The sequence below is a fragment of the Carassius carassius genome, chromosome 6 (assembly GCF_963082965.1).
Source record: "Carassius carassius chromosome 6, fCarCar2.1, whole genome shotgun sequence".
Lineage (NCBI taxonomy): Eukaryota > Metazoa > Chordata > Actinopteri > Cypriniformes > Cyprinidae > Carassius > Carassius carassius.
In genome coordinates, this window is record NC_081760.1 from 34,421,216 (window position 1) to 34,442,311 (window position 21,096).

The following is a 21,096-nucleotide window of genomic DNA, read 5'->3' on the forward strand; positions in this document are numbered from 1 at the left end:
TAGATAAAGCACTAAACTCAGTATCTGTATCCAACTAAATACATTTTGCATTTGTCTTTTCATCACGGAAATAGTGCATGTATAGTATGCTGAGAACTTTTTCAGAGTAGACTGTAGACAGAGTAGGGTTCATTGATTGCAATGGGTTTTTCAGTGTAGTCCTTGCAAAATATTTGATGCACTTACCCTGTATTTGCGCTCCTCTTCAAACTTCTCCTCAAACCTCCTTATCTTCTTCTTGAGTACGTGGATCCGCTTTGAAAGCTGGGCTGAAGTGAGCTCTTCCCGGTCGTCGTCGCAGGAGCCTAACGATGAGCTTCTCCGCCTACTGAATGGAGCACATAGTTAATTTCAACCTCCAATAAAAAAAAAAAAAGTTTAATCTTCCAGACCATTTGTTGTTTTACCTCATAAATGAGTGGGCATTGGGTGGAGATGGAGGAACCTCAGTGTCATCAAGATACTGCTGACCATCTCCATAAGCATAGAACCGCGGCGAGACCATTGGGTCGCTGTCCTCCTCCAGGAGCTGGCGAATGAGTTTTCCACCGGCGTGGGGTGACAAATGAGCCTCCTCGCGCTCCATACTCTCCTTTTGCCAAGACGAGTAGGCCGGGACTGGTTCTGTCAACAGACAAAAAGGTATGTGTTAATATGGAGGGAAATAACAAAGCCGCGTGTCTAGATTTTAACTAGTCATCAAGTAAGTAGCAAGCCAAACAGAGAAGTGGGAACAGGACATCCACAAGGTAGATTTAGTGTTTGTTGATACATAGTCATTGCCAAAGTTTGGGTGCAGATAAAATTTTAACTACTCTTATTGACCTTGATGCTATTTCTGGCATCCTGAGGTCAACTTTTACAGCTGAAACCACAAAATTTGTGCAATTCAGCTCAGTAGACAGTTGTTTTTACACAGTACATGTGTACTTTTCATTGTAGACCATTAGATGAAACAGTGACAAACTGTTCTTAAGTTTCATGCACTGCAGTTTATAACTCAAACATTACGAGCCCATGCTATAATACCTGAAAGTTTTGTTTACTTACTATGCAGATGCTGTGACCGTAAGGTCAGAACAATTTAATGATGCATCCAGAAGAATGTCGCGATAAATTCTGACTGCAAAGTGATCGGTGGAACTGGCATGCATGGAGGATCAAACTTGACCTTATCTGTTGTTATAAAGTTGATGTCGCCATATTTACAGCATTGAAGTGCAAGTAAAACCTTCGGAGTGTTTGCACAAGGCATCATTGATTACGACAAACAGTAAAACAATGTGTTTGTACTATTTTTTTTTATTGTCTGAGCTCTAAAAAGAACATTAAACTGCACGTTGGCAGTTTATGGGACTTTTTCTGAATAAAAGAACGGTGCTCGCCTGTGGAAAAACATGCTACCACACTGCTGGGTGGTTGCCAGGGCATTTCTACACATCGTTTCAACACATTAACATTATGGTTATCAATGTTTTATGCATGATTCATGAGTTTGCAGTCAAAGGACTTCATTTCAGTGCATGCATACTCACTCAAACACAACAGCTCCACATGCTTTTCAAAATGCTGTGCAAACAATCTGGTGGAGCCTGAATTCCCACAGCCTCTTTGCACTTTTTGTACCGTGTCATGTGCTTGTTACAGTCATGCTTGAGAAGCTAATGGGTCAGGTGGACCTCTCCCTAATGGCGCATTTGGAGCCATTTTGTTGAGCCGCCATAATACATCCAAGCAGGCATAATACAACAAGATGGCCTTTCATTAAAAGACTCACAAAAAATCTCACTAGGCTTTGTGAACATAAATGAAAGGCACATATTACTGTGCCTGTCCTCAAAGGCTGCAGGTTGTTAGATGCTAGGTGGGTACATGCCAGTTTGGGCTGTTTTATGGGATTTTCATGCAGCGTTTAAAGGTCACTGGTGAGAGATGTGTATCAGGGATATCACTTTGTTAACAAAAGCAGATCTCAGCCCTTACCCTCATTGAGACTTGGTCTTAAAAGGCTTTTAAAGTCAAGGAAAGGGGCGCTAAAGAAGTTAGAATCTGAAAGACAAAAGGAAAGAGAGGCAACTGAGATAATGGCCCAAGGAAAAGGTTTTACACAAGACAAATGCAGCGAGTTATATATACACGATTGTGAAAATCACAGCTAACAGGCATATGGGCAAACCGCTGTATCGTGGCACCGCAGTGGGTCACAGCAATGTTCTTTGACATCAGCCATAGTGGGACAAAGGTCTGGCAGCTGAACCTTACATACTGTCCTGAACACTCATTTGACCTCTCCCATGAGCTGGAGCGACGGATTGTTTTTTTAGTGCAACTGTATTTTACAGTTGTGTGATTTCATTTTAACAACCGCATACGCTTCCAGAGATGGAAGCGTATGTGGAACAATTTGTAGAACTATGTACAGTAACATGTACAAAGCCTTTGCTTTAAAGCTTTTATTAAAGCTTTTAATGTAAAGCATTCTACCACACATAAAGCTGATATATTTCATCATATCTGTAATTAAGCATGAATACAGTATTACTATATTACTAGTATTACTGCAATATTACTAGATGAAATGCTTTTCTGATTTGTATAGCTCACCTCAGTGTTGTTCTAAAATGATCTTTTGTCTTTCTAAGCTTAACTAACTGAATTGGGTAAAAATGCACTAGGGCAGTTTGACTGCCTCTGAAATAAGTACATTAATTTATTCAAAAGCGCTTTTCACAATAAACATGGTCCCAAAGCTGATCTCTTTAATCATGTTATCTGTAATCAAGTTCTTCCACTGAGCATAACAAACATAATTGCCAGGATTTGCACAAAACTATTCAAATGACTGATTTGTGTGGCTCTTCTAAAAATAAATACTGTTCCTTTTTCATCACGTTCGTCTTGTTCCATTTAGCAGAAAAAACTAAATCACTAGGATATGCTGCATTAAACTAGAAAAATGCATCCCAAAATGAGGAAGTTTACTTATTTGTAAAGCACTTTTCATGATAAATAATTTTTCATCATGTTATGCTACAACATAGCATAGCAAACATTATTGAAAAGATCACTGTATAACTATGCTAAATGCAGACTAGACGGCCTTAAAATGATTCAATTCAAAATCAGAATTCAGTTTATTTAGAGCACTTTTCACAATGCATATTTTCACATATTCCAAAACTACATAAATTGCCTTGGAAAAAAAAGCACATGCAGAAAACCTTCAAAATGTTTTCTGTCTAAACAAAAGACAACAGAACAGGGCCTAGAGAAAATATGTCACGTCGAACTCCCAGGAATGTCTCGGTGAAAACCTTGCAAAGCCATAGGGCGATGTTTTGTCCATCTTACTGTAACTGTCAAGTGAGGTATGTCATTATGTGCGCAGATGTTTAAACCTCTCAGTAGAGGTTGCCATAGAGCAAGTCCATGATACAGTATAGAGATTCTGCCAAGGCTGTGACCACAATATTAAGCACTTTATTAAAGTAAAGGGTAATTGTGACTCAACATGGCAACCCTCTCAGCAGGGCAGCTCCAGCTCCATATGCTATGCTCGATTCACTGTCTTGTGTGTTTCTGTGCCAGACCTCAAACACTGAGACCGTACACTACACAATTTCCAAGGTCGTGGCGAAAAGGGTGTGTTTTCGCATGTTTGTGCAAGCCTACAACTGGCACATGCTGTGCGAACTGAAGAGGAAACAGGAAGGGAGACTATTATACCCAGCCATGACAGGTCTTAAAGGCTCAGACGTGACGTGCACATAGCAACAGCTCCCAGACTCCCAGATTTAAACCTCCTCCTGTTTCACTTCTCAGTTGCTATGACTAAGGCCCTCCACTTGTAGAGCTAAACGTCTGTTTGTTTCTAACCCCAATACTGAAGACGACAAATGCTGTGAAATCGAAGCTTGGCTGAAATGCAGCAGTTGTGAAAATGCATCAAATCACTGAACAAAACCCATTGTATTTTGATGCATCTGCTCAGCGAAGTTCATTTACACACCGTAAAATAGTCATTTAAAAAACGATAAGCAAAACTAATAAACAAAAAGTGCTGTATTTATTATACGTGTGTGTGTGTGTGTGTGTGTGTGTGTGTGTGTGTGTGTGTGTGTGTGTGTGTATATTTTTAATAAACAAAGTGCTATAATTTACATTAAAAATATTTTATAAATTAAAATCAAATACTATATTCATTTATTAAAATGTATTTATCTTAAAGAGTATGACGAATGAAAAAATTATTCAATCTATATTTAAATGAAATTTAAAAACCTATATACACATATTTATCATTATAAAAACATTTGTATCAATATGTAATACACACACATTTACATTGATATTAATACGTACAAAAATACTGTAATCTAGATTTATAAAATCTATATAGATAGATAGATATAGATTAACAATAAATAGATAAATAAACAATAAAGTGCTGTAATGTAAATTTATTAAATCATTTTTTATTTTTAAATAACTTTTATAATCAAAGAATGTGATGAATGGACAAAAAAAAAGCAATCAAGTGTTTACAAACACAGGATTATAGCCAAAGGGGAAGTGTGAGAAGAAAAAAAAACCTTCCAACCGCAAGAACCAAAGATGAATCCAGTGTAAACTCAATAAATCCCAGAGGCATCCAAGTTAAAATTCTCAAGGGACATCACAGGGCTTTGAAGAAGCACCAAGCTGTGGCTCCAACCTCAATAGTTACAACAAACATGCCGAGAAAAATGCATCGCTAGCAAGCTGTTGCAATGCAAAATAAGCTTCTCTAGACTACACAGCACACTGTATGCACAACATGAGAGGAAAACAGCTTGCAGACTGCTGCTAATCTTCTTCCACTGTTAAATGATTTAAGATCCACTTCATGAGGACACAATGTGGGCAAGGCAGACTTGCAGCTGTCGCCCATGTGCATAGAGAGACAGAGAGCGAGAAAATGAGAGAGACAAATATAAAAAAAAAATTTAAAAAAAAAAACACTGACCTGCCCAGTTACTGTTGTCTGTCAGAGTCGACAGGTCAAGTCGTGGGACATCGTTGCATGGCTCTGCGCCACTAAGAGCCTCCTGGATCTTCATGGCAGGCGTCTAGCAGAGGAAAAACAAAGCATAAACACCAACTACACCAGACTGTGTACAGTGCGCTTCTTAAGTTGAGCGATACCCTGCCTGCTCCTGTCCCCGTCTACTTACAGGCTGGGAGGAGGCAGGGGGCGGCGCTCTGCGTGCTGATTGGCTGCCTGCCCTGCTCAAAGCATGGCTAATTTTATGTTCTTTTCCCTCTCTCTCTCTTCACCCCTCCCTTTCTCTATGCGCAGCTGTGTGTCCTAGAGAGAGAGAGAGAGGGAACAAGCAGAGCACGCAAAGCACGCATGCAGATTTCAGGCAGAAAAGCCTTCCTGATTTCTCACTTAAGTATTTCCGAAACTCTTCCCTCTTGTTTCGATATTGAACAATCACACAGGTGGGGCAGTATGTGTACAGACAGACCTAATCCAGACAAACACACAACTCGGTCACTCACACAAACACACACATCCGGGCTCTTGGGCGTGGGACAGGGTCTAATTTTGGATCAGAGGGGGGCTTTTTTCTCACTACATACCCCACATTACTGCCAGCATGACTGAAAGTCCCGTTTACTGTTATTACGACAGACAGGGCTTACTCATGCTAATGCAACTGGATTTGAAATACACTTGAGCCATTGCAGACGTGCTATTTGTGGCAATGTGATTTTCATAACGTGCTCATCACGGTCCATAACTGCAACACTGCTGATATTGTATCAATCCAAACATGGGAAAAGGACTTTGTGCTGTTTACTTTTTGTGCACATGGCTGTGTAAAATGCCACTGCCAGCCTGCCAAGAGACGTGATGTTTAGTAGCATTAGAAGAGATAAGGAACGGCTTGGGAAACATACAGTCCAGACAACCTGTGTGTGAAGATCTGTTTGGCTTTGGCACATCAATGTAAGGACACAATAAAGCAAAGATTTAACCTGAAATGTGCATCATTGCACAAATACACACTCATCAAAACACACTCAAAAACTAAACAACAGTTCACACACAGACCAGCTGCCCACTTTAAAGACGTGTTTATGAAACGAAATTCAACCTAATGTATTTACAATGTCTACATGCTTTCACCGAAACCATGACGAAAACGACTTTAATACTTGAGCGGTGGAAGTCAGTTGACTTAGATCAACAGGCTTTCAACAGACTTGCAGCCTTCACATGATGTTTGGCCCAGAAAACATTGCCTAAAATCTCTCTAATCAAGGGCAATCAACAGTAAACAATTCATCAGATAATCTTCTTGTCATCACGCATTCACGTCGTGATTAACAAGGTGACAGCTGATGAGATTATAATGCTGAATACTGAAGGGATTTGAGTTATTATGGATATAAATATTTCATTCTAGGAATCTCATCATGTGCAGAGATGCCAAAATACCAGTAATCTGTTCTCAGGGTATAACCGAGGGCTATGAAAAGCCGAGAATCAAAGTTTTTGTTGAAAGGAAAATGGAGGCAAATAATGCATTTAAACGTTGTACATGAAAAACAAATTATAATATAAAAAGTTGTGAGCTGATGCAATTTGAGTCTTCATCTCATCTTTTTTCTCGACAAAAGTACTATTCATTTCTTTCTATATAAGACTTCCAATAAGAAACAAAATTACTGAGTGCATCTTAAAAGTGAAAATGTGAAAACGCAAATAAAACAATATAAATGTATGAATGATTTGACATTCTCAGTATAGCTTCAGTATTACTTTTCATAAACACTGTGGTTAACTGATAAAGCTTTGCATATTAGTAAAGGATTGTGCTTTTCAACAACACGTTCAGGGAAAGTACAGTAGTCTCTAATCAGCTGCCACTATCTACTACATGAGAAGCACCTATACCACAATGCACTGCGTACGTGTCACAGCCGGGTACAACATGTTCTAACTGTTAGAGCGCATGAAGGAGTGAGATCGCACGCATGATATGCAGTGACACACTGATTCAACATGTATGTCACATCACAATGACTGCGGATCAACCTGAGCTTAGCAAAAACAATATTCCTTGTTAAAAATAAACTGTCTCTATGTTTTTAAGAGAACGTCTTTACGCAAACGTCTTTGGTGAACGAAGAGGAAGGAAACTGAATTGTTTGATCTCCAGATTATTCATACTGGATAATTTTACAGACTGAATCATAAATACAGAGACATTTCAACACAGGATGTTCAAACTATATCAAATCATTCATTGACTCTCGAAGTATTTCGATGCTTAAGTCACTCTCAGAAATACATGCTTGGCATTGCACCAGTTAAACAAACCGAGCGACAGTCATTTTAAAGAACAATAGTACAAGCTCACTTAAAGCAAAATATTACATTTCAAGATGTCTGTTAGTTTTAAAACAACTGCACTCTTAAACGTAAAGGTTTGGCAGTGCCATAGAACCTTTCACTGATCAATTCTTATAAGAACCATTGTTTTTTTTTTCTTGGTGTTAAGGACATTTTAATAATCTAAAGAAGCTTTTTTCCATTATTTGAAATATAGAATTTTTCTGTGGAATGGCAAGGTTCCATGGATTTGAAAAAAGGTTCTTCAAAGGGTCTTCATTAATGCCAATAAAGAACGTGCATTTTTAAGAGTTTGTGCAAAAATTAGACTGGTTGTTGATTTTATACATAATGTAACAAAAAATTCATACAATTTAAGGACCTTATTTGCGAATCCACTTTTGCTAGTTTAACGACGGGAAAACGGTCTGCCTGCCGGGCTCATGGTCTAAACGGGTTGTCATAGGCCTGGGCGATAATGACCAATTTGATTTACGATTTAAATAGATTTTTCCACCACTACTTAAAATCAATATTCAATGACAAAGAAATTGTTCAAAAGAGTGTTTTAACTTTATTTTGTTTTGATTTTACCTTCTGGGATTTGATCTGGCTTTCCTGCTTGGGGTTAAAGTGCAATCAGAAACAATGAGCCAAAAAGACAAGATTGCAGGCCCTGCCATTGTAAACAGTGAAAATGTAACAAAACATTCTTATCATACTGTATACAGTTTGTAAATGTTTGTAAGACTGTCAGAGGTCTTCACCATTTTTTTTTCATGGGAGCCACACTGATAGGGCTAAGTCAATCAGAGAGCCACTTTAACCGCAAAATATAAAAAGTTACATCTAGTCATAAATAGCATGTCTTTTTATCAATCGGTCATCCTTGATATGCAATGAAATGCAATACAAATGGGGCTATCATTCTTTATCAATAACCGAGAAAAGATGATTTAAAAAAAAAAAAAAAGCAGGACTACCTTAATACTGGAAATATAAGCCTTGCGTCTCAATGTGCTTACTTAAACTACTTCCTTAAAGTATGTAGTCTTTTGGTGAAGAAAAAGTACAAATTTTTGAGTGTATTAGAAGAGTAGGAAAGCTTTGGGACATACTATCACATCACACAATTGCTTCTTTAAAAGACCACTCTGTCGAACCGCTTACATGCACCCTGTTCACTGTAAACTGGCCTGTCAATCATCTTGTGACGGTTAATATCCTTCACATTTCATTTAATTTAACTTCCTCCAGTACTGGAGAGAAAATAAGTATATAAGTATATACTGTATACAGTACAGACCAAAAGTTTGGAAACATTACTATTTTTAATGTTTTTGAAAGAAGGCTCATCAAGCCTGCATTTATTTGATCAAAAATATAGAAAAAAAAACAGTAATATTGTGATATATTATAACAACTTAAAATAATAGTTTTCTATTTGAATATACTTAAAAAAAAATAATTTATTCCTGTGATGCAAAGCTGAATTTTCCGCATCATTACTCCAGCCTTCAGTGTCACATGTAACATCAGTCTATGGAATGATAATGCGGACATTATTCAAAAGGCATTGCAAATTGTATTTGCAATTGCGTTTTCAATTTGTGGACGCATAAAATGTGACATAATCCAAACGCAAATGCAAATCGCGCATTACCGTTTTCATTTTCGATTAAGTGAACGATAGTGTTTATAATTAAGCCACAGTAGCCACAAATGTACAGTTGTCTGAGACGTTATGAAATGTTCTTTAATATCATGAACCATAAAATATAGTCAGTGTTCTGCTATTGTTTATTTTCATAATAGGTAAACACAGGCCACAAGTTAAGAGATGGTCACAGATCTGGTGCTGATTCAGTGTAGCTTGGTAGCTCAGTGGTTAGTGACTGTCATCTCTAATAGCATACCATCTTTTAGCGCATGTTCGAAACCCGGGCCAACACAGACGTTCTTTATTTTTTTGTTTACTAACTTCAGCCGCCAAACGGGCGATCATACAGTGAGGAAAATTGCTGTAGTCAAGGCGAGCTGACATGTTATCAAGTTTTTATGGTTCATGATATTAAAGAACATTTCATAACGTCTCAGACAACTGTACATTTGTGGCTACTGTGGCTTAATTATAAACACTATCGTTAACTCATATTTACCCTAGTAAAAACATGGTACATTTTAGTACGATCTTCACTTCCCAATGCAAACACGCCCAATAAAATGGCCCCACCCCTGTCACTTGATTGACAGGTTTCCATGTAGACATTGGAAATTCAAATGCAAAAGGTATTGCGATTCCATTTGAGTTTTGGCAGTTTACATGCACAGTGCAGAGAGAGTGAAAAGGCAAATGTGGTAATTAATATTGCTATTTAAATATGACAGGCTCATAGCTCGTAAGATATGGAAAACACAATTGCAAATGGACTTTGCATTTCCATTTTAAATTTGGCAGACACTGTGCGTTCACTTAATCGAAAATTAAAACGGTAATGCGCGATTTGCATTTGCGTTTGGATTATGTCACATTTTATGCGTCCACAAATTGAAAACGCAATTGCAAATACAATTTGCAATGCCTTTTGAATAATGTCCGCAATATCATTCCATATCAGTCTATCACATGATCATTTAGAAATCATTCTAATATTCTGATTTATTATGAGTGTTGGAAACAGTTCTGCTGTCTAATATATTTGATGAATAAAAGGTTAAAAAGAACTGCATTTATTCAAAATAAAAATAAAAATTCTAATAATTAAGGGGAAGTCGTGGCCTAATGGTTAGAGAGTTGGACTTGCAATCGAAAGGTTGTGAGTTTGAGTCTCGGGCCGACAGGAATTGTGGGTGGGGGGAGTGCATGTACAGTTCTCTCTCCACCTTCAATACCACGACTTAGGTGCCCTTGAGCAAGGCATTGAACCCCCAACTGGTCCCCGGGCGCCGCAGCATAAATGGCTGCCCACTGCTCTGGGTGTGGGTTCACAGTGTGTGTGTGTTCACTGCTCTGTGTGTGTGCACTTTGGATGGGTTAAATGCAGAGCATGAATTCTGAGTATGGGTCTTTCACTTTTTTTCACTTTATAATATATATTCTAATAATACATGTTCTTTACTATCACTTTTTATCAATTTAACACATCCTTGCTGAATAAAAGTTTTGATTTTATTTAAAAAAAAGAAAAAAAAATTACTGGCCCCAAATTACTGACCAGTAGTGTATATTGTTATTACAAAATATTTATATTTTAAAAACATAGCTTCTTTTTTTTTTTTTTTTTTAATTAATCAAATTATCCTAAAAAAAGTATCACATGTTCTGAAAAAATATTAAGCAGCAGAACTGTTTCCAACTTTGAGAATTAATTATCATATTAGAATAATTTCTAAAGGATCATGTGATAATGATACTAAAAATTCAGCTTTGCATCAAAGAAATAAATGATAATTTAAAGTATAATTTAAAAACAATTATTTTAAATTGTAATAATATATCACAATATTACATTTTTTTCTGTATTTTTGATCAAATAAATGCAGGCTTGATGAGCAGAAGAAACTTAAAGCAGAAGAAAGTATATACTAATATATATATATATATATATACACATAGTACAGACCAAAAGATTGGACACACCTTCTCATTCAAAGAGTTTTCTTTATTTTCATGACTATGAAAATTGTAGAGTCACACTGAAGGCATCAAGGGCTATTTGACCAAGAAGGAGAGTGATGGGGTGCTGCGCCAGATGACCTGGCCTCCACAGTCACCGGACCTGAACCCAATCGAGATGGTTTAGGGGTGAGCTGGACCGCAGACAGAAGGCAAAAGGGCCAACAAGTGCTAAGCATCTCTCGGGGAACTCCTTCAAGACTGTTGGAAGACCATTTCAGGTGACTACCTCTTGAAGCTCATCAAGAGAATGCCAAGAGTGTGCAAAGCAGTAATCAAAGCAAAAGGTGGCTACTTTGAAGAACTTAGAATATGACATCTTTTCAGTTGTTTCACACTTTTTTGTTATGTATATAATTCCATACATAATTCCACATGTGTTAATTCATAGTTTTGATGCCTTCAGTGTGGATCTACAATTTTCAAAGTCATGAAAATAAAGAAAACACTTTGAATGAGGTGTGTCCAAACTTTTGGTCTGTACTGTATATACAGTATATTATTTATTTATAAAAGTTCACATTGCTGTTGCAGATGAAATATAACACTGATAACAATAAATAATTTTTTTTTTTACCAGGTTTTGATTTTTAGTAACTCAAATCCCTGTAAACTGCCGCGTGTCGCGCAATGAGTAACACTGCTGTAGGTTGCTTTTTGGCGGATGTGCTTGTGCTGCCACGGTCTTGTTCATTTCGTAGGGGGAAATATCTCTCTCACTCGGCAGCATGTCTCTATGGCAGAAGCGCGGGGGAGGGTTGAACCCAATCGGAACTACGGGAGGCCTGAGTGGAGCATCGGCGGATGTTTAAAAGAAAACCGATTTTCATTCAAACAAGTCGATGTAAACTACACATTCAAGTTAATCGATAAAATCGTTTTATCACCCAGCAATAGGCAGTCCCTATTCTCTTAATGATAAATGGGTGTTTTTGGGGTGTAACGTGCAGTAAACCAATCAGAGTGTCATCTTCCATTCCTTTTAAGAGGCAGTTGCACTCATGCCATGGCGGATTTGCCATTTACACGGCGGAATTAGCGCACGAGCAAAGTGTTCACGAGCAAATAGGTAGCCTATTTCTGATACATGCAGTGACACAAAAATCTTTTACATTTGAAAACTTTTTATTGTTTCATGTTTAAAAATGTCTGTGTGATGCTGCGTGTCCCTGTGTGTAATAAGCAAAGTGAACGCGTTTTTGCTGACCGGCTCAGAGGCGCATTTTCTACTAACGCGCTCTTTAAAAAACAAAAATAAAAAATATTGCACCATTGACTTTAGACTAAGTTTGAGTTGGTCTATGGCGCAGTCTATTTTCAGTTCCTCAAAATAGCAACTTGTCAACAATGCACCTGAACACCAGCACGCGCATGGGTGCACAAATGGGCGAAAATCCATTTTCTATTTAAACAACGTGGTGCAGCACAGGAAAATGAGAAGTGCGTCTTGCACCACCACCGGGTCCAATGTACAGTATATCATTGTGACTAGTGGGGCGTGGCCGAGAGCCGTGGGAACGGAGCGAGGCCCGTGGAGTGATTTGGAAATGAACGACACCTGCTCGACCCACCGGTCTCGAGTCCCACGGAGGAGATGGAAGGATATAAAAGAGGAGCGACGACAGTGAAGGACGAGAGAGGACCAGGCCTGGGCTTTATTTTGTGTTTTAGTTTTGCAGTCGTCCGCGTGGGGCTGTCGCGATGTTTTGTGTTTATTTTATTATTAAAGCTTGATTTGAATGTCCGCCGGTTCCCGCCTCCTCCTTCCCGTGATTATGAAGTTTGTAGTCCGTTACAATCATTTGCTCAGAGGACAAGCAAAAATGTGCAACATAAGCGCATTCTAAACCACTTGGGGGGTAGATATAGATAAAGATCAAATTAATAAAGAAACAACAAAAAACACAGAAGACGTGAGGGATCAAAAGAAGATCAATTATATTTTAAAAAATATACTGCAAGAAAAACGGACAGAAAGTGAAAGGGTTACTTAGAGGACTATTGCAATCTGTGGTTAGCCAAGCACTGCTGTGTCATCACACTCATCTACCACAAGAGATTTGAAAACACCTTCTACAGAAATACAGCCGAAACAATACATGCCTTGCTCAGGTGTACTAAACCAGAGGTTTTCAAACTTTTGAAGCCAATGACCCTCAAATATGATGACCTCCTTCTTTGAATAAAATGACAGTACACTCAAAGTTTTAGGTTAGTAAAGTTTTTTCATGTTTTTGAGAAAAAAAAAGAAAAAACACTAATATAAGCAGGTAGACGACTAAAGCAGAAGGTGCACTGGCACGCTTCCGTTTAACGGTGCCATAGCCCAGACGGCCTGACATCAGGGGTAAGGGTAGGTGGTGGTTCAACAAATCCTCACAGTAACACCATCAGACTGTATGGATACATTTCAGATGCTCTTCTCATCCCTTTATCCAGAGATCTGTTAATATATATCAATCAAGACCACAAGCTGACCAAAAGATGTTTCAGTAAAACCGAGACATTACCAAAACATCTGTTATGGTGTCTAATGCACGTCACTGTGTTGTACCAACAAATGTGCCAACGAACACTGCGTTCTGATCTGCTGAGCTGAATCCAAACTCAAAACACACACCTAACAGCATAAACATGAGTCAGTGAGAGGTCTTCGTCAAAACACTATTCTGATAAAAGCAAGCCTTGCAATTTACCTGTGATTTTCCACAGAGATGCATTATGTGCTGTCTCCTATGAACAAGAAGGATTTTAAGATAATTAGCTGTTCCTGTCACTGTTTACTACCACATATTAATTCATTTATTGTTGTTGTTGAACTGTTAATAATGATAAAAATAATGATATCTCGTCCAAATCCAACAAATTGTACATCATTTTGAAGGTTTTTTTTTTTTAATGGAGAATGTGAAAATTAAAATAACTGATTTGTGAAAAAATGCACATTGTGACTCATTTTGCCAGCACAGGTCACATATTGCTTTAGCATAAAAACTGCAGAACAAGTTACATTCCTAATTTTTTATATTTATGTTTAGTAAATATTAGGGTTTGTTGAAATCTCTCCCTCTTAATATGAGCAGTAGTAATGGGGATGATTGTAGAAAAACAAAAAGAAGGCCATGGTGGTAAGCCTAAAAAACAGACTCACGGTGGGGGCATCCGGGTTGTCTGAGTGCTCAGTCAGTGTGGGACTGTGTTTGGGTTTCCTGTTTCTCTGAGCCTCATGTGGCGGCGACAGCAGACGCCTGTCACCCTCCTCTGTAACCCTCACACCCAGAGACGGGACGTTCTCTTTATCACCCTTGACCCTGAGAAAGACACAGTTTTGCTTTCAGACACCACAGAATCAACACGAGAGGAAGCAAGGACTTTCTGTGCTTGCCCTTTACTCAAGGGATCAACTCATAAGAGCAGAGCAGAAATTAAGCCGTCGCTGTGATACCTCATCTGACTGTTTATTTACATCCGTCTCGAGAGTTGGATCACTATGTGTTACACATCACAACTGTTGAGCCACTAATCTAATGTTTTCAGTGTCTCTGTGGATAGTTCCTGACAAAAGGATTAGTTTAATCACTCTAAGATCCAGCCAGCAATGACACAAACTGGAATGGAAACAAGATTGAATGAGAGATTCATTACTAATCTACGTTTTTATAAAATCTCTGTAATAATATGGGATTGACCAAATACTTCTCTAGGTTACAATTCGGTTGATATTGACTATTTCTATTAGCTAGATTGGCTGGTTTGCAGATATTTGTCAATTTTATGATTTTCAGCAATTGTCTGATAGTGTGTGAAGCTGGGCATCCTTGTTAGTGTGTATTACACATTTTCATTTTTTGTATTCTTTAATAATATAACTGGTTGCTTACTGCATTTGGCATGACTTAAGATATCATGCCATTTGGCTGCAGCCGCACCAGAGTCAATAGCGGCGAAGAATATCTGTATTTCAGAAGAAACATGCTCCTACCTGAAGTGCTCCTGTTGTTCTCGTAGATGTCTCCTTCTCTCTCGAGCTGTTGTCACAGGAGATGAAGAGTGGGCAGTTGGATCCAAGCCCTCTGAACTTTGACCTGTGTGCATTTGCGAGTTGAAGAGGTGTTGCTCGACCGCTGAGCGAATGGTCTTCTCCAGAAAACTGGACAGAAAGATAGAGAGAGAAAGACAACGTCAACGATCAAATGGTGATTGCTTTAATTACATGAACAATGAAACTTATCTGATTGTCCAGAAGATTGACTTGTTTATTAAAATAATTTAATTGTCACATAAGGCTCTATATAATTACTTACTTTGTTAATTCAGGTCTGCAGTGTCTAGGAGAGACATGTGAGCTAAAGAATGAGAGAAAAACAATCAAGAAGAGAGAAAATACTGAATTATTATGCTAGGCACCAGTTCCATCCAATTGAATCCAAAGTTAAATTAATAACCAGAGTTTTTAATAAAGTCATATTAAATTTTCCTTTCTCTTTGGAGTATTACAAGCTCTTGGTGCACAAAGAAGATTTGTAAAGTTGCAAAGACTAAAATCTCAAACTCAAAGAGATATTCTTTATAAAAGTTAAGAGTCAACCATGACTCCCTAACATGGCTCATTCTAACACGCCCCCACATGTTTTTGTCATGATGTGGGAAGATTTGCATAAAGCCGCCCAAATGTTCACGCAAAGAAAGAAGGCATACATTTTATTCTCGCTGTTGCCGCCACCGTCATGTTGTGGAGATGCTGTATGTTTCATTGTGAGAGCGAAACTACTTTGTTAGAAATCAGTGGTTAAGTTTTATTTACAAAACTGTTCAAGGACAGTTCAACCTAAATTTCTTTGTTGCGCCGACTGGGACACGCATCACAGTATGACAAGGGGCACTGCACTGCACAGCTGGCCAATCAGAGCAAACTTTGCTTTGTTAGACAGATGAGCTTTGTAAAAATCGACGCGTTTTCAGAAAGGGGGGCATAGAGGTGCAACAATAATGTACATTATGTGGAAAATAATGTCTTTTTTTACCTTAACCTGCATAAATACATTTCACCAAATACATAAAAACATAATGTTCTTTTTAGCAGCATCATATGACTTTGATATAAAGTGGTGGCCAAGGTTTATACATTATAGCTGCTCTAGTCATCTCAGTGTGTTTTAATTTGTGGTGAAATGGCTCACAGACATCAAAAGACATCGTTTTGAAGCCAGAAAATCTCCTATTTGTTTAAGTGATCTCATCTGACCATCCAAATCAAAGAAACCAATATGATTTACCACAAAAAAACAAAGCTGAATTCTCGTGAACTGGAAAGAAAGTTCCCGAAAGTGACGCCACAGTTAAAAATAGCGGCATTATCTTTTATATCCGGAAACAGGCTGAGGGTCCGGACACAACAGTTACCAGCAGCGCTCTCAGGGTCAGAGCCAGTTAACCAGTCACAGCTGACTACTCGCTATTTAAACACCATCAGCAAACTATTTACTTGGTATTGAGCGGTATCAAAAGGAATGATCGTTAGATGCAAACGTAGATGGTATCAAAGGCTACTAAGAATAGGCCAGTGATGCGTTGAGACAGAGGACTAAAGATGATTTGATGAGCTCTGTCGGTCTTATATAACACAGCGGTCATACGGTGCTCTCCAAGGGACCTGAATGCTGGACTGAGTACAAGCTGGCACTAAATAGCCTACTGCTAGTCTGCTAACCTAGTCCTTCCATATAATCATCCTCTAAATCTAGCTCACAGTGGTCGATAAAACAAATGGAGGAAACTCGCAATGATTAAAGAGGCCAACGTTAAAGATGTGCTTGATACCTAAAATAATAATAAATAAAAACATGACAAATTTAATGCATACACATTAAAATACATTTTCATAACTTGGAATTTACATACTTTATAAATAATTTCAGTACTGGAAAAAGTTTGCGGCTTAGCATTTAAAAAAAAAAAAAAAAAAAAAAAAAAAAAAATATATATATATATATATATATATATATATATATATATATATATATATATATATATATATTATATTTAGCAAGGATCCAATAAATCAAAAGTGACAGTAATGACATTTATAATGTTACAAAAAATGCTGTTCTTTTAAACTTTTGATTCAAAGAATCCACAAAAATATGAAGTAGTAGAACAGTTTTCAACATTGATAATAATAATAATACATATTTCTTGAGCAGCAGATCAGCATATTAGAGTGATTTCTGAAGGATCATGTGACACTGAAGACTGGAGTCATGATGCTGAAAATTCAGCTTTGTAATCCCAGAAATAAATTATATATTCAAATATAAAACAGCTATTTAAATTGTAATATTTCAAAATATTATTTTTAATATTCTGTTATCAAATAAATAGAGCCTAGGAGAGTAAAACAAAAAAACTTGAACACCAGTGTGTTCAATATGTAACATTATATATCTCTCTCTCAATAGATCTAACCTGTTGTCGCAGTAGAAAACTCCAGAACTATAAAAGACTATATTTGGCAGGCTAAAATAATTTATTCGCTGACTGACAACATCTCTGACATGACGCCAAGTGGGCGAACACACTTCAACCATAAACTCACTCCAACAAGAGGTCAAAGGTTCCAGAAAATACACTCGTAAATTTATTTGCTTGCATTCCTTAAATGGCAGAGAAATGCAGTGTGAGGAGAACAATAAAAAGACATTAAAAAAAAAAAAAAAAAAAAACAGATCAGTTAAGAGTTCTCTTTTTCTGTCAAAGTTACATGGGCTGCTAATGACACATGGGTGACTACATAATGAACAGAATTGTAATTTTTGTGTGAACTATTCCTTTAAGGCTCATGTTCACAGCACTAAAGCCAGCGAGAGTGAGGGCTGGGTTGGGTAAACTATGTGATGGGAAATGTGTGAAGGGTCAGTTGCTATGGTACGAGAGGGGACCGGAGCTGATGCAATGAGTCAACACATGAAGGAACCGAGAAAACAACCACAGGAGAGGTTTATTTTGACCAGATCCATCACGCTCAGACTGAATTCAACCAGAAACCATTAGCACGTATTCCTGATGTGACACTAAGAGGATTTCATTTGTTTGGGGGCTCATTTGTACGTACTATTGTGAAGATTTGGACAAATAACATTTGTGACATTTACTGTACTACCACATAATCACCTACTGATGCTGAATGTACAAGAACAAATTTTTTGTGACAAATCTGAGGGCGTATATTGTGACACAATAAAATGTCTAGATCATTTTTATTGTGAAGATATATTGTATATAGCCTATCCGTGCCTCCACAATAACATGTCTTTCAGCAAAAGCGGGGAAATGGAAAGAAAGAGTGAGAAAAACTGTGAGTGGTCCTACCTAATGTAGAAAGGAGATATTGGTCTTTCATCTTCTTGGAGGCTGGAAAAGGGAAAAACAAAACCACAGGTCAGGCTCACTGAACAGCACAATCTAAACATATGCAGTACTTGCCAGTCAATGCCACAGTAAACACAACAGTTTATTTTCCCCCTGAGCACATGGTCCTAGGGTCTCAGGGAACCTATTGTTTGGTGAACAATGTACATGTAGTGCCATGGTTCAGAGCTTTGTTTGACTTGTCTCCAGTAATTACTACAGCTGGAAAGAACCGTATCCACTCCACATGCTGGAGATTGGCCAACAAAACTTGATGAGCTCAGGAGTGGATGTTTCCCAGATTCAGATTTGCTGGGAATTAATATCACTACTGAGAACAAAACAATCCACATCTCAGGGGGACTGCATTAATGCAAATAAACAACGGCTAATATAGCAATCATAAGGCCCTGAGAAAAACAGTGGACTTCACACTTTCTTTGCTTTTTGAGAGGAATATGAGTGGAATGGACTTAAAAATGGTAAAAAATGTTAAATGGAAACATTACACTACAAAAATAAATAAATATTTTACAAAACAATGATAATCATCAGGCTCATTAATACTTTAATTTGAATCCATTGTTGTTTTTCCATTTTTGTAGTAATATCTAAACACCCTTCAACCTAAATTAGTGGTCAACTGATATATGGCCAAGACCGATATATCGGCCGATATTTGGCATTTTTCAAATATTGGCATCGGCCGACAAGTTTTTTCTGTTTGGTCCGTGTATTCATGGTTGATGTACAGTATTTTGAGTGTTACCTTGGCTTTATTTGAAAAAATGTGATTCACAATGTGCACAAACTTCCAAGAATACGGAGCGCATTGTTGGTTACAGTGTTTACTTAATTTTTAATTCAATTTTTATTAAATATTTGTTTATTTGTGAAAAATACTTTGTCATTTAAAAAGTATAAGAATGTTTATTTTACACACTTATTTCTGAATCCATTTTCAAATGATTTCAAATATCCTAAATTAAATTAAATTATATCCAAGATATCAGTATCGGCATCGGCTGTGAAAAAAAACTATATTGGTCGAACACTAACCTAAATACATGTTCATCCAAGATAAAGATTACAAAATGATGATGAGCAATTATCAGGTACAACAAAATTAAAATTTAAATACATATTATTTTTCACGCTTTTGTGGTAAAAACTTGTATGAAAATGTATTTAATTTGAAGGATAAAGATTTTAAAACAAATATATTAATAAGATTTTTCAGTCTTTACATAATTTTATATATAGTAATAAGCAATCATTAAGCAAATTAAAATGTTTTAATTTAATTTGAATCTATTTTGTGTAGTTTATACATACAGTACAGACCAAAAGTTTGGACACACCTTCTCATTCAAAGAGTTTTCTTTATTTGCATGACTATGAAAATTGTAGAGTCACACTGAAGGCATCATATATATATATATATATATATATACATACATACATACATACATACATACATATACACACACACACACACACACACAATATTATATATATATATATATATATATATATATATATATATATATATATATATATATACAGAATTTATAAACATCCTTCAAACTAACATTTTCACCCAAGACAAAAATAAAGATGACAAAATATGATACAGACAATACAAATATTACAAATTAGAAAATGTAATTACTTGAGAAGCTAATTAGCTAAGTTGATATTAAATATCAACACTTTTTTCACTTTTACCTTATGTATTAAGAAGACGCTTTTATCCAAAACAACTCATGTCATATTCAATACATCTAGGATGTTTAGTTTTTTTAAGTGGAAAACAAGACCTTTTTATATGTAGCTGAAAGTTTCATTAAATCAACCAAAATATTTCATAAAAGAATGCAAGGGGCATTGGATTTGTATAACTTTGATGGATATTCAAATCTGTGTAAATTTTCCGTGGCACAAATTCTTGTTATAATCCAATTAATTGCTACGTTTGGATTGGGTTTTTAAAAAAAAACTGTTCTAAAAATGTGGATGATTGAAAGGTCCATTCACTGAGTGATTTGGCATGCACCACTCAGAAATATGTGCAACGTTGGCATGAATGCTGTTGTAAGGTGTGTGTGTGTGTGTGTGTGTGTGTGTGTGTCAAAAGGGAATAAGTATTCGGAGTGCTGGCTACACTGAATCACAACCATCCAATACAAAGGATTTAGATTCCTGTTCACACAGGAATAAAACAAAAAAGAAATTCAAGTCCATTTGGCTCTAAAAAGCTCAAGAATAATATGATTTATGAATGAAGGTTTTGGGCATTTGTATGTGTATCAAGGTGCTTGCCTCTTGTTGTAAAATGTGAAATGTGTAAATTGCCATCTCACAGTAAAGCCTGCTAAGAATTAGGGTACCGCATGTACCTTCAAAGACATTTCGCAAGATTTCTTGGGGAGTAGAAAGGAAATATTTTTCCACATCACTGAAGCTCTTAAGTGGCGTTACACAGTCTGACAAGGGTATTAAAATAATAATTGCCGTCATGAATTACAAAACGGAAATCCTGCTTAGCCACCATCTCCCTGAGTGAACAACAAGGCCCTTTGACAAAGCTTTTGTTTTATGGGAAATGATGGAAAAGTACCACTTCTTA

At 37.0% G+C, this 21,096-nt stretch overlaps 2 protein-coding genes across 10 annotated transcripts in view; one reads left to right on the forward strand and one right to left on the reverse strand.

Annotated features, from left to right (window-relative positions):
- LOC132142722 (BTB/POZ domain-containing protein 3-like) overlaps window positions 1-21,096 on the forward strand; it is a 285,051-nt gene that overhangs the window by 11,702 nt on the left and 252,253 nt on the right. The window lies entirely within an intron of this gene.
- LOC132142712 (protein FAM13A-like) overlaps window positions 1-21,096 on the reverse strand; it is a 47,760-nt gene that overhangs the window by 4,525 nt on the left and 22,139 nt on the right. For 3 of the 9 annotated variants that reach the window (XM_059552788.1, XM_059552792.1, XM_059552786.1), the window contains 8 exons: window positions 18,429-18,470; window positions 15,365-15,406; window positions 15,043-15,210; window positions 14,212-14,371; window positions 5,006-5,108; window positions 1,984-2,049; window positions 408-624; window positions 187-328 (listed from right to left, as the gene is read on the reverse strand). In XM_059552788.1, the coding sequence (XP_059408771.1) occupies window positions 187-328; window positions 408-624; window positions 1,984-2,049; window positions 5,006-5,108; window positions 14,212-14,371; window positions 15,043-15,210; window positions 15,365-15,406; window positions 18,429-18,470 (940 nt within the window). The remainder of the gene's footprint in view (window positions 1-186; window positions 329-407; window positions 625-1,983; window positions 2,050-5,005; window positions 5,109-14,211; window positions 14,372-15,042; window positions 15,211-15,364; window positions 15,407-18,428; window positions 18,471-21,096) is intronic. The other 6 variants (XM_059552795.1, XM_059552794.1, XM_059552791.1 and 3 more) reach the window with 3 other exon arrangements.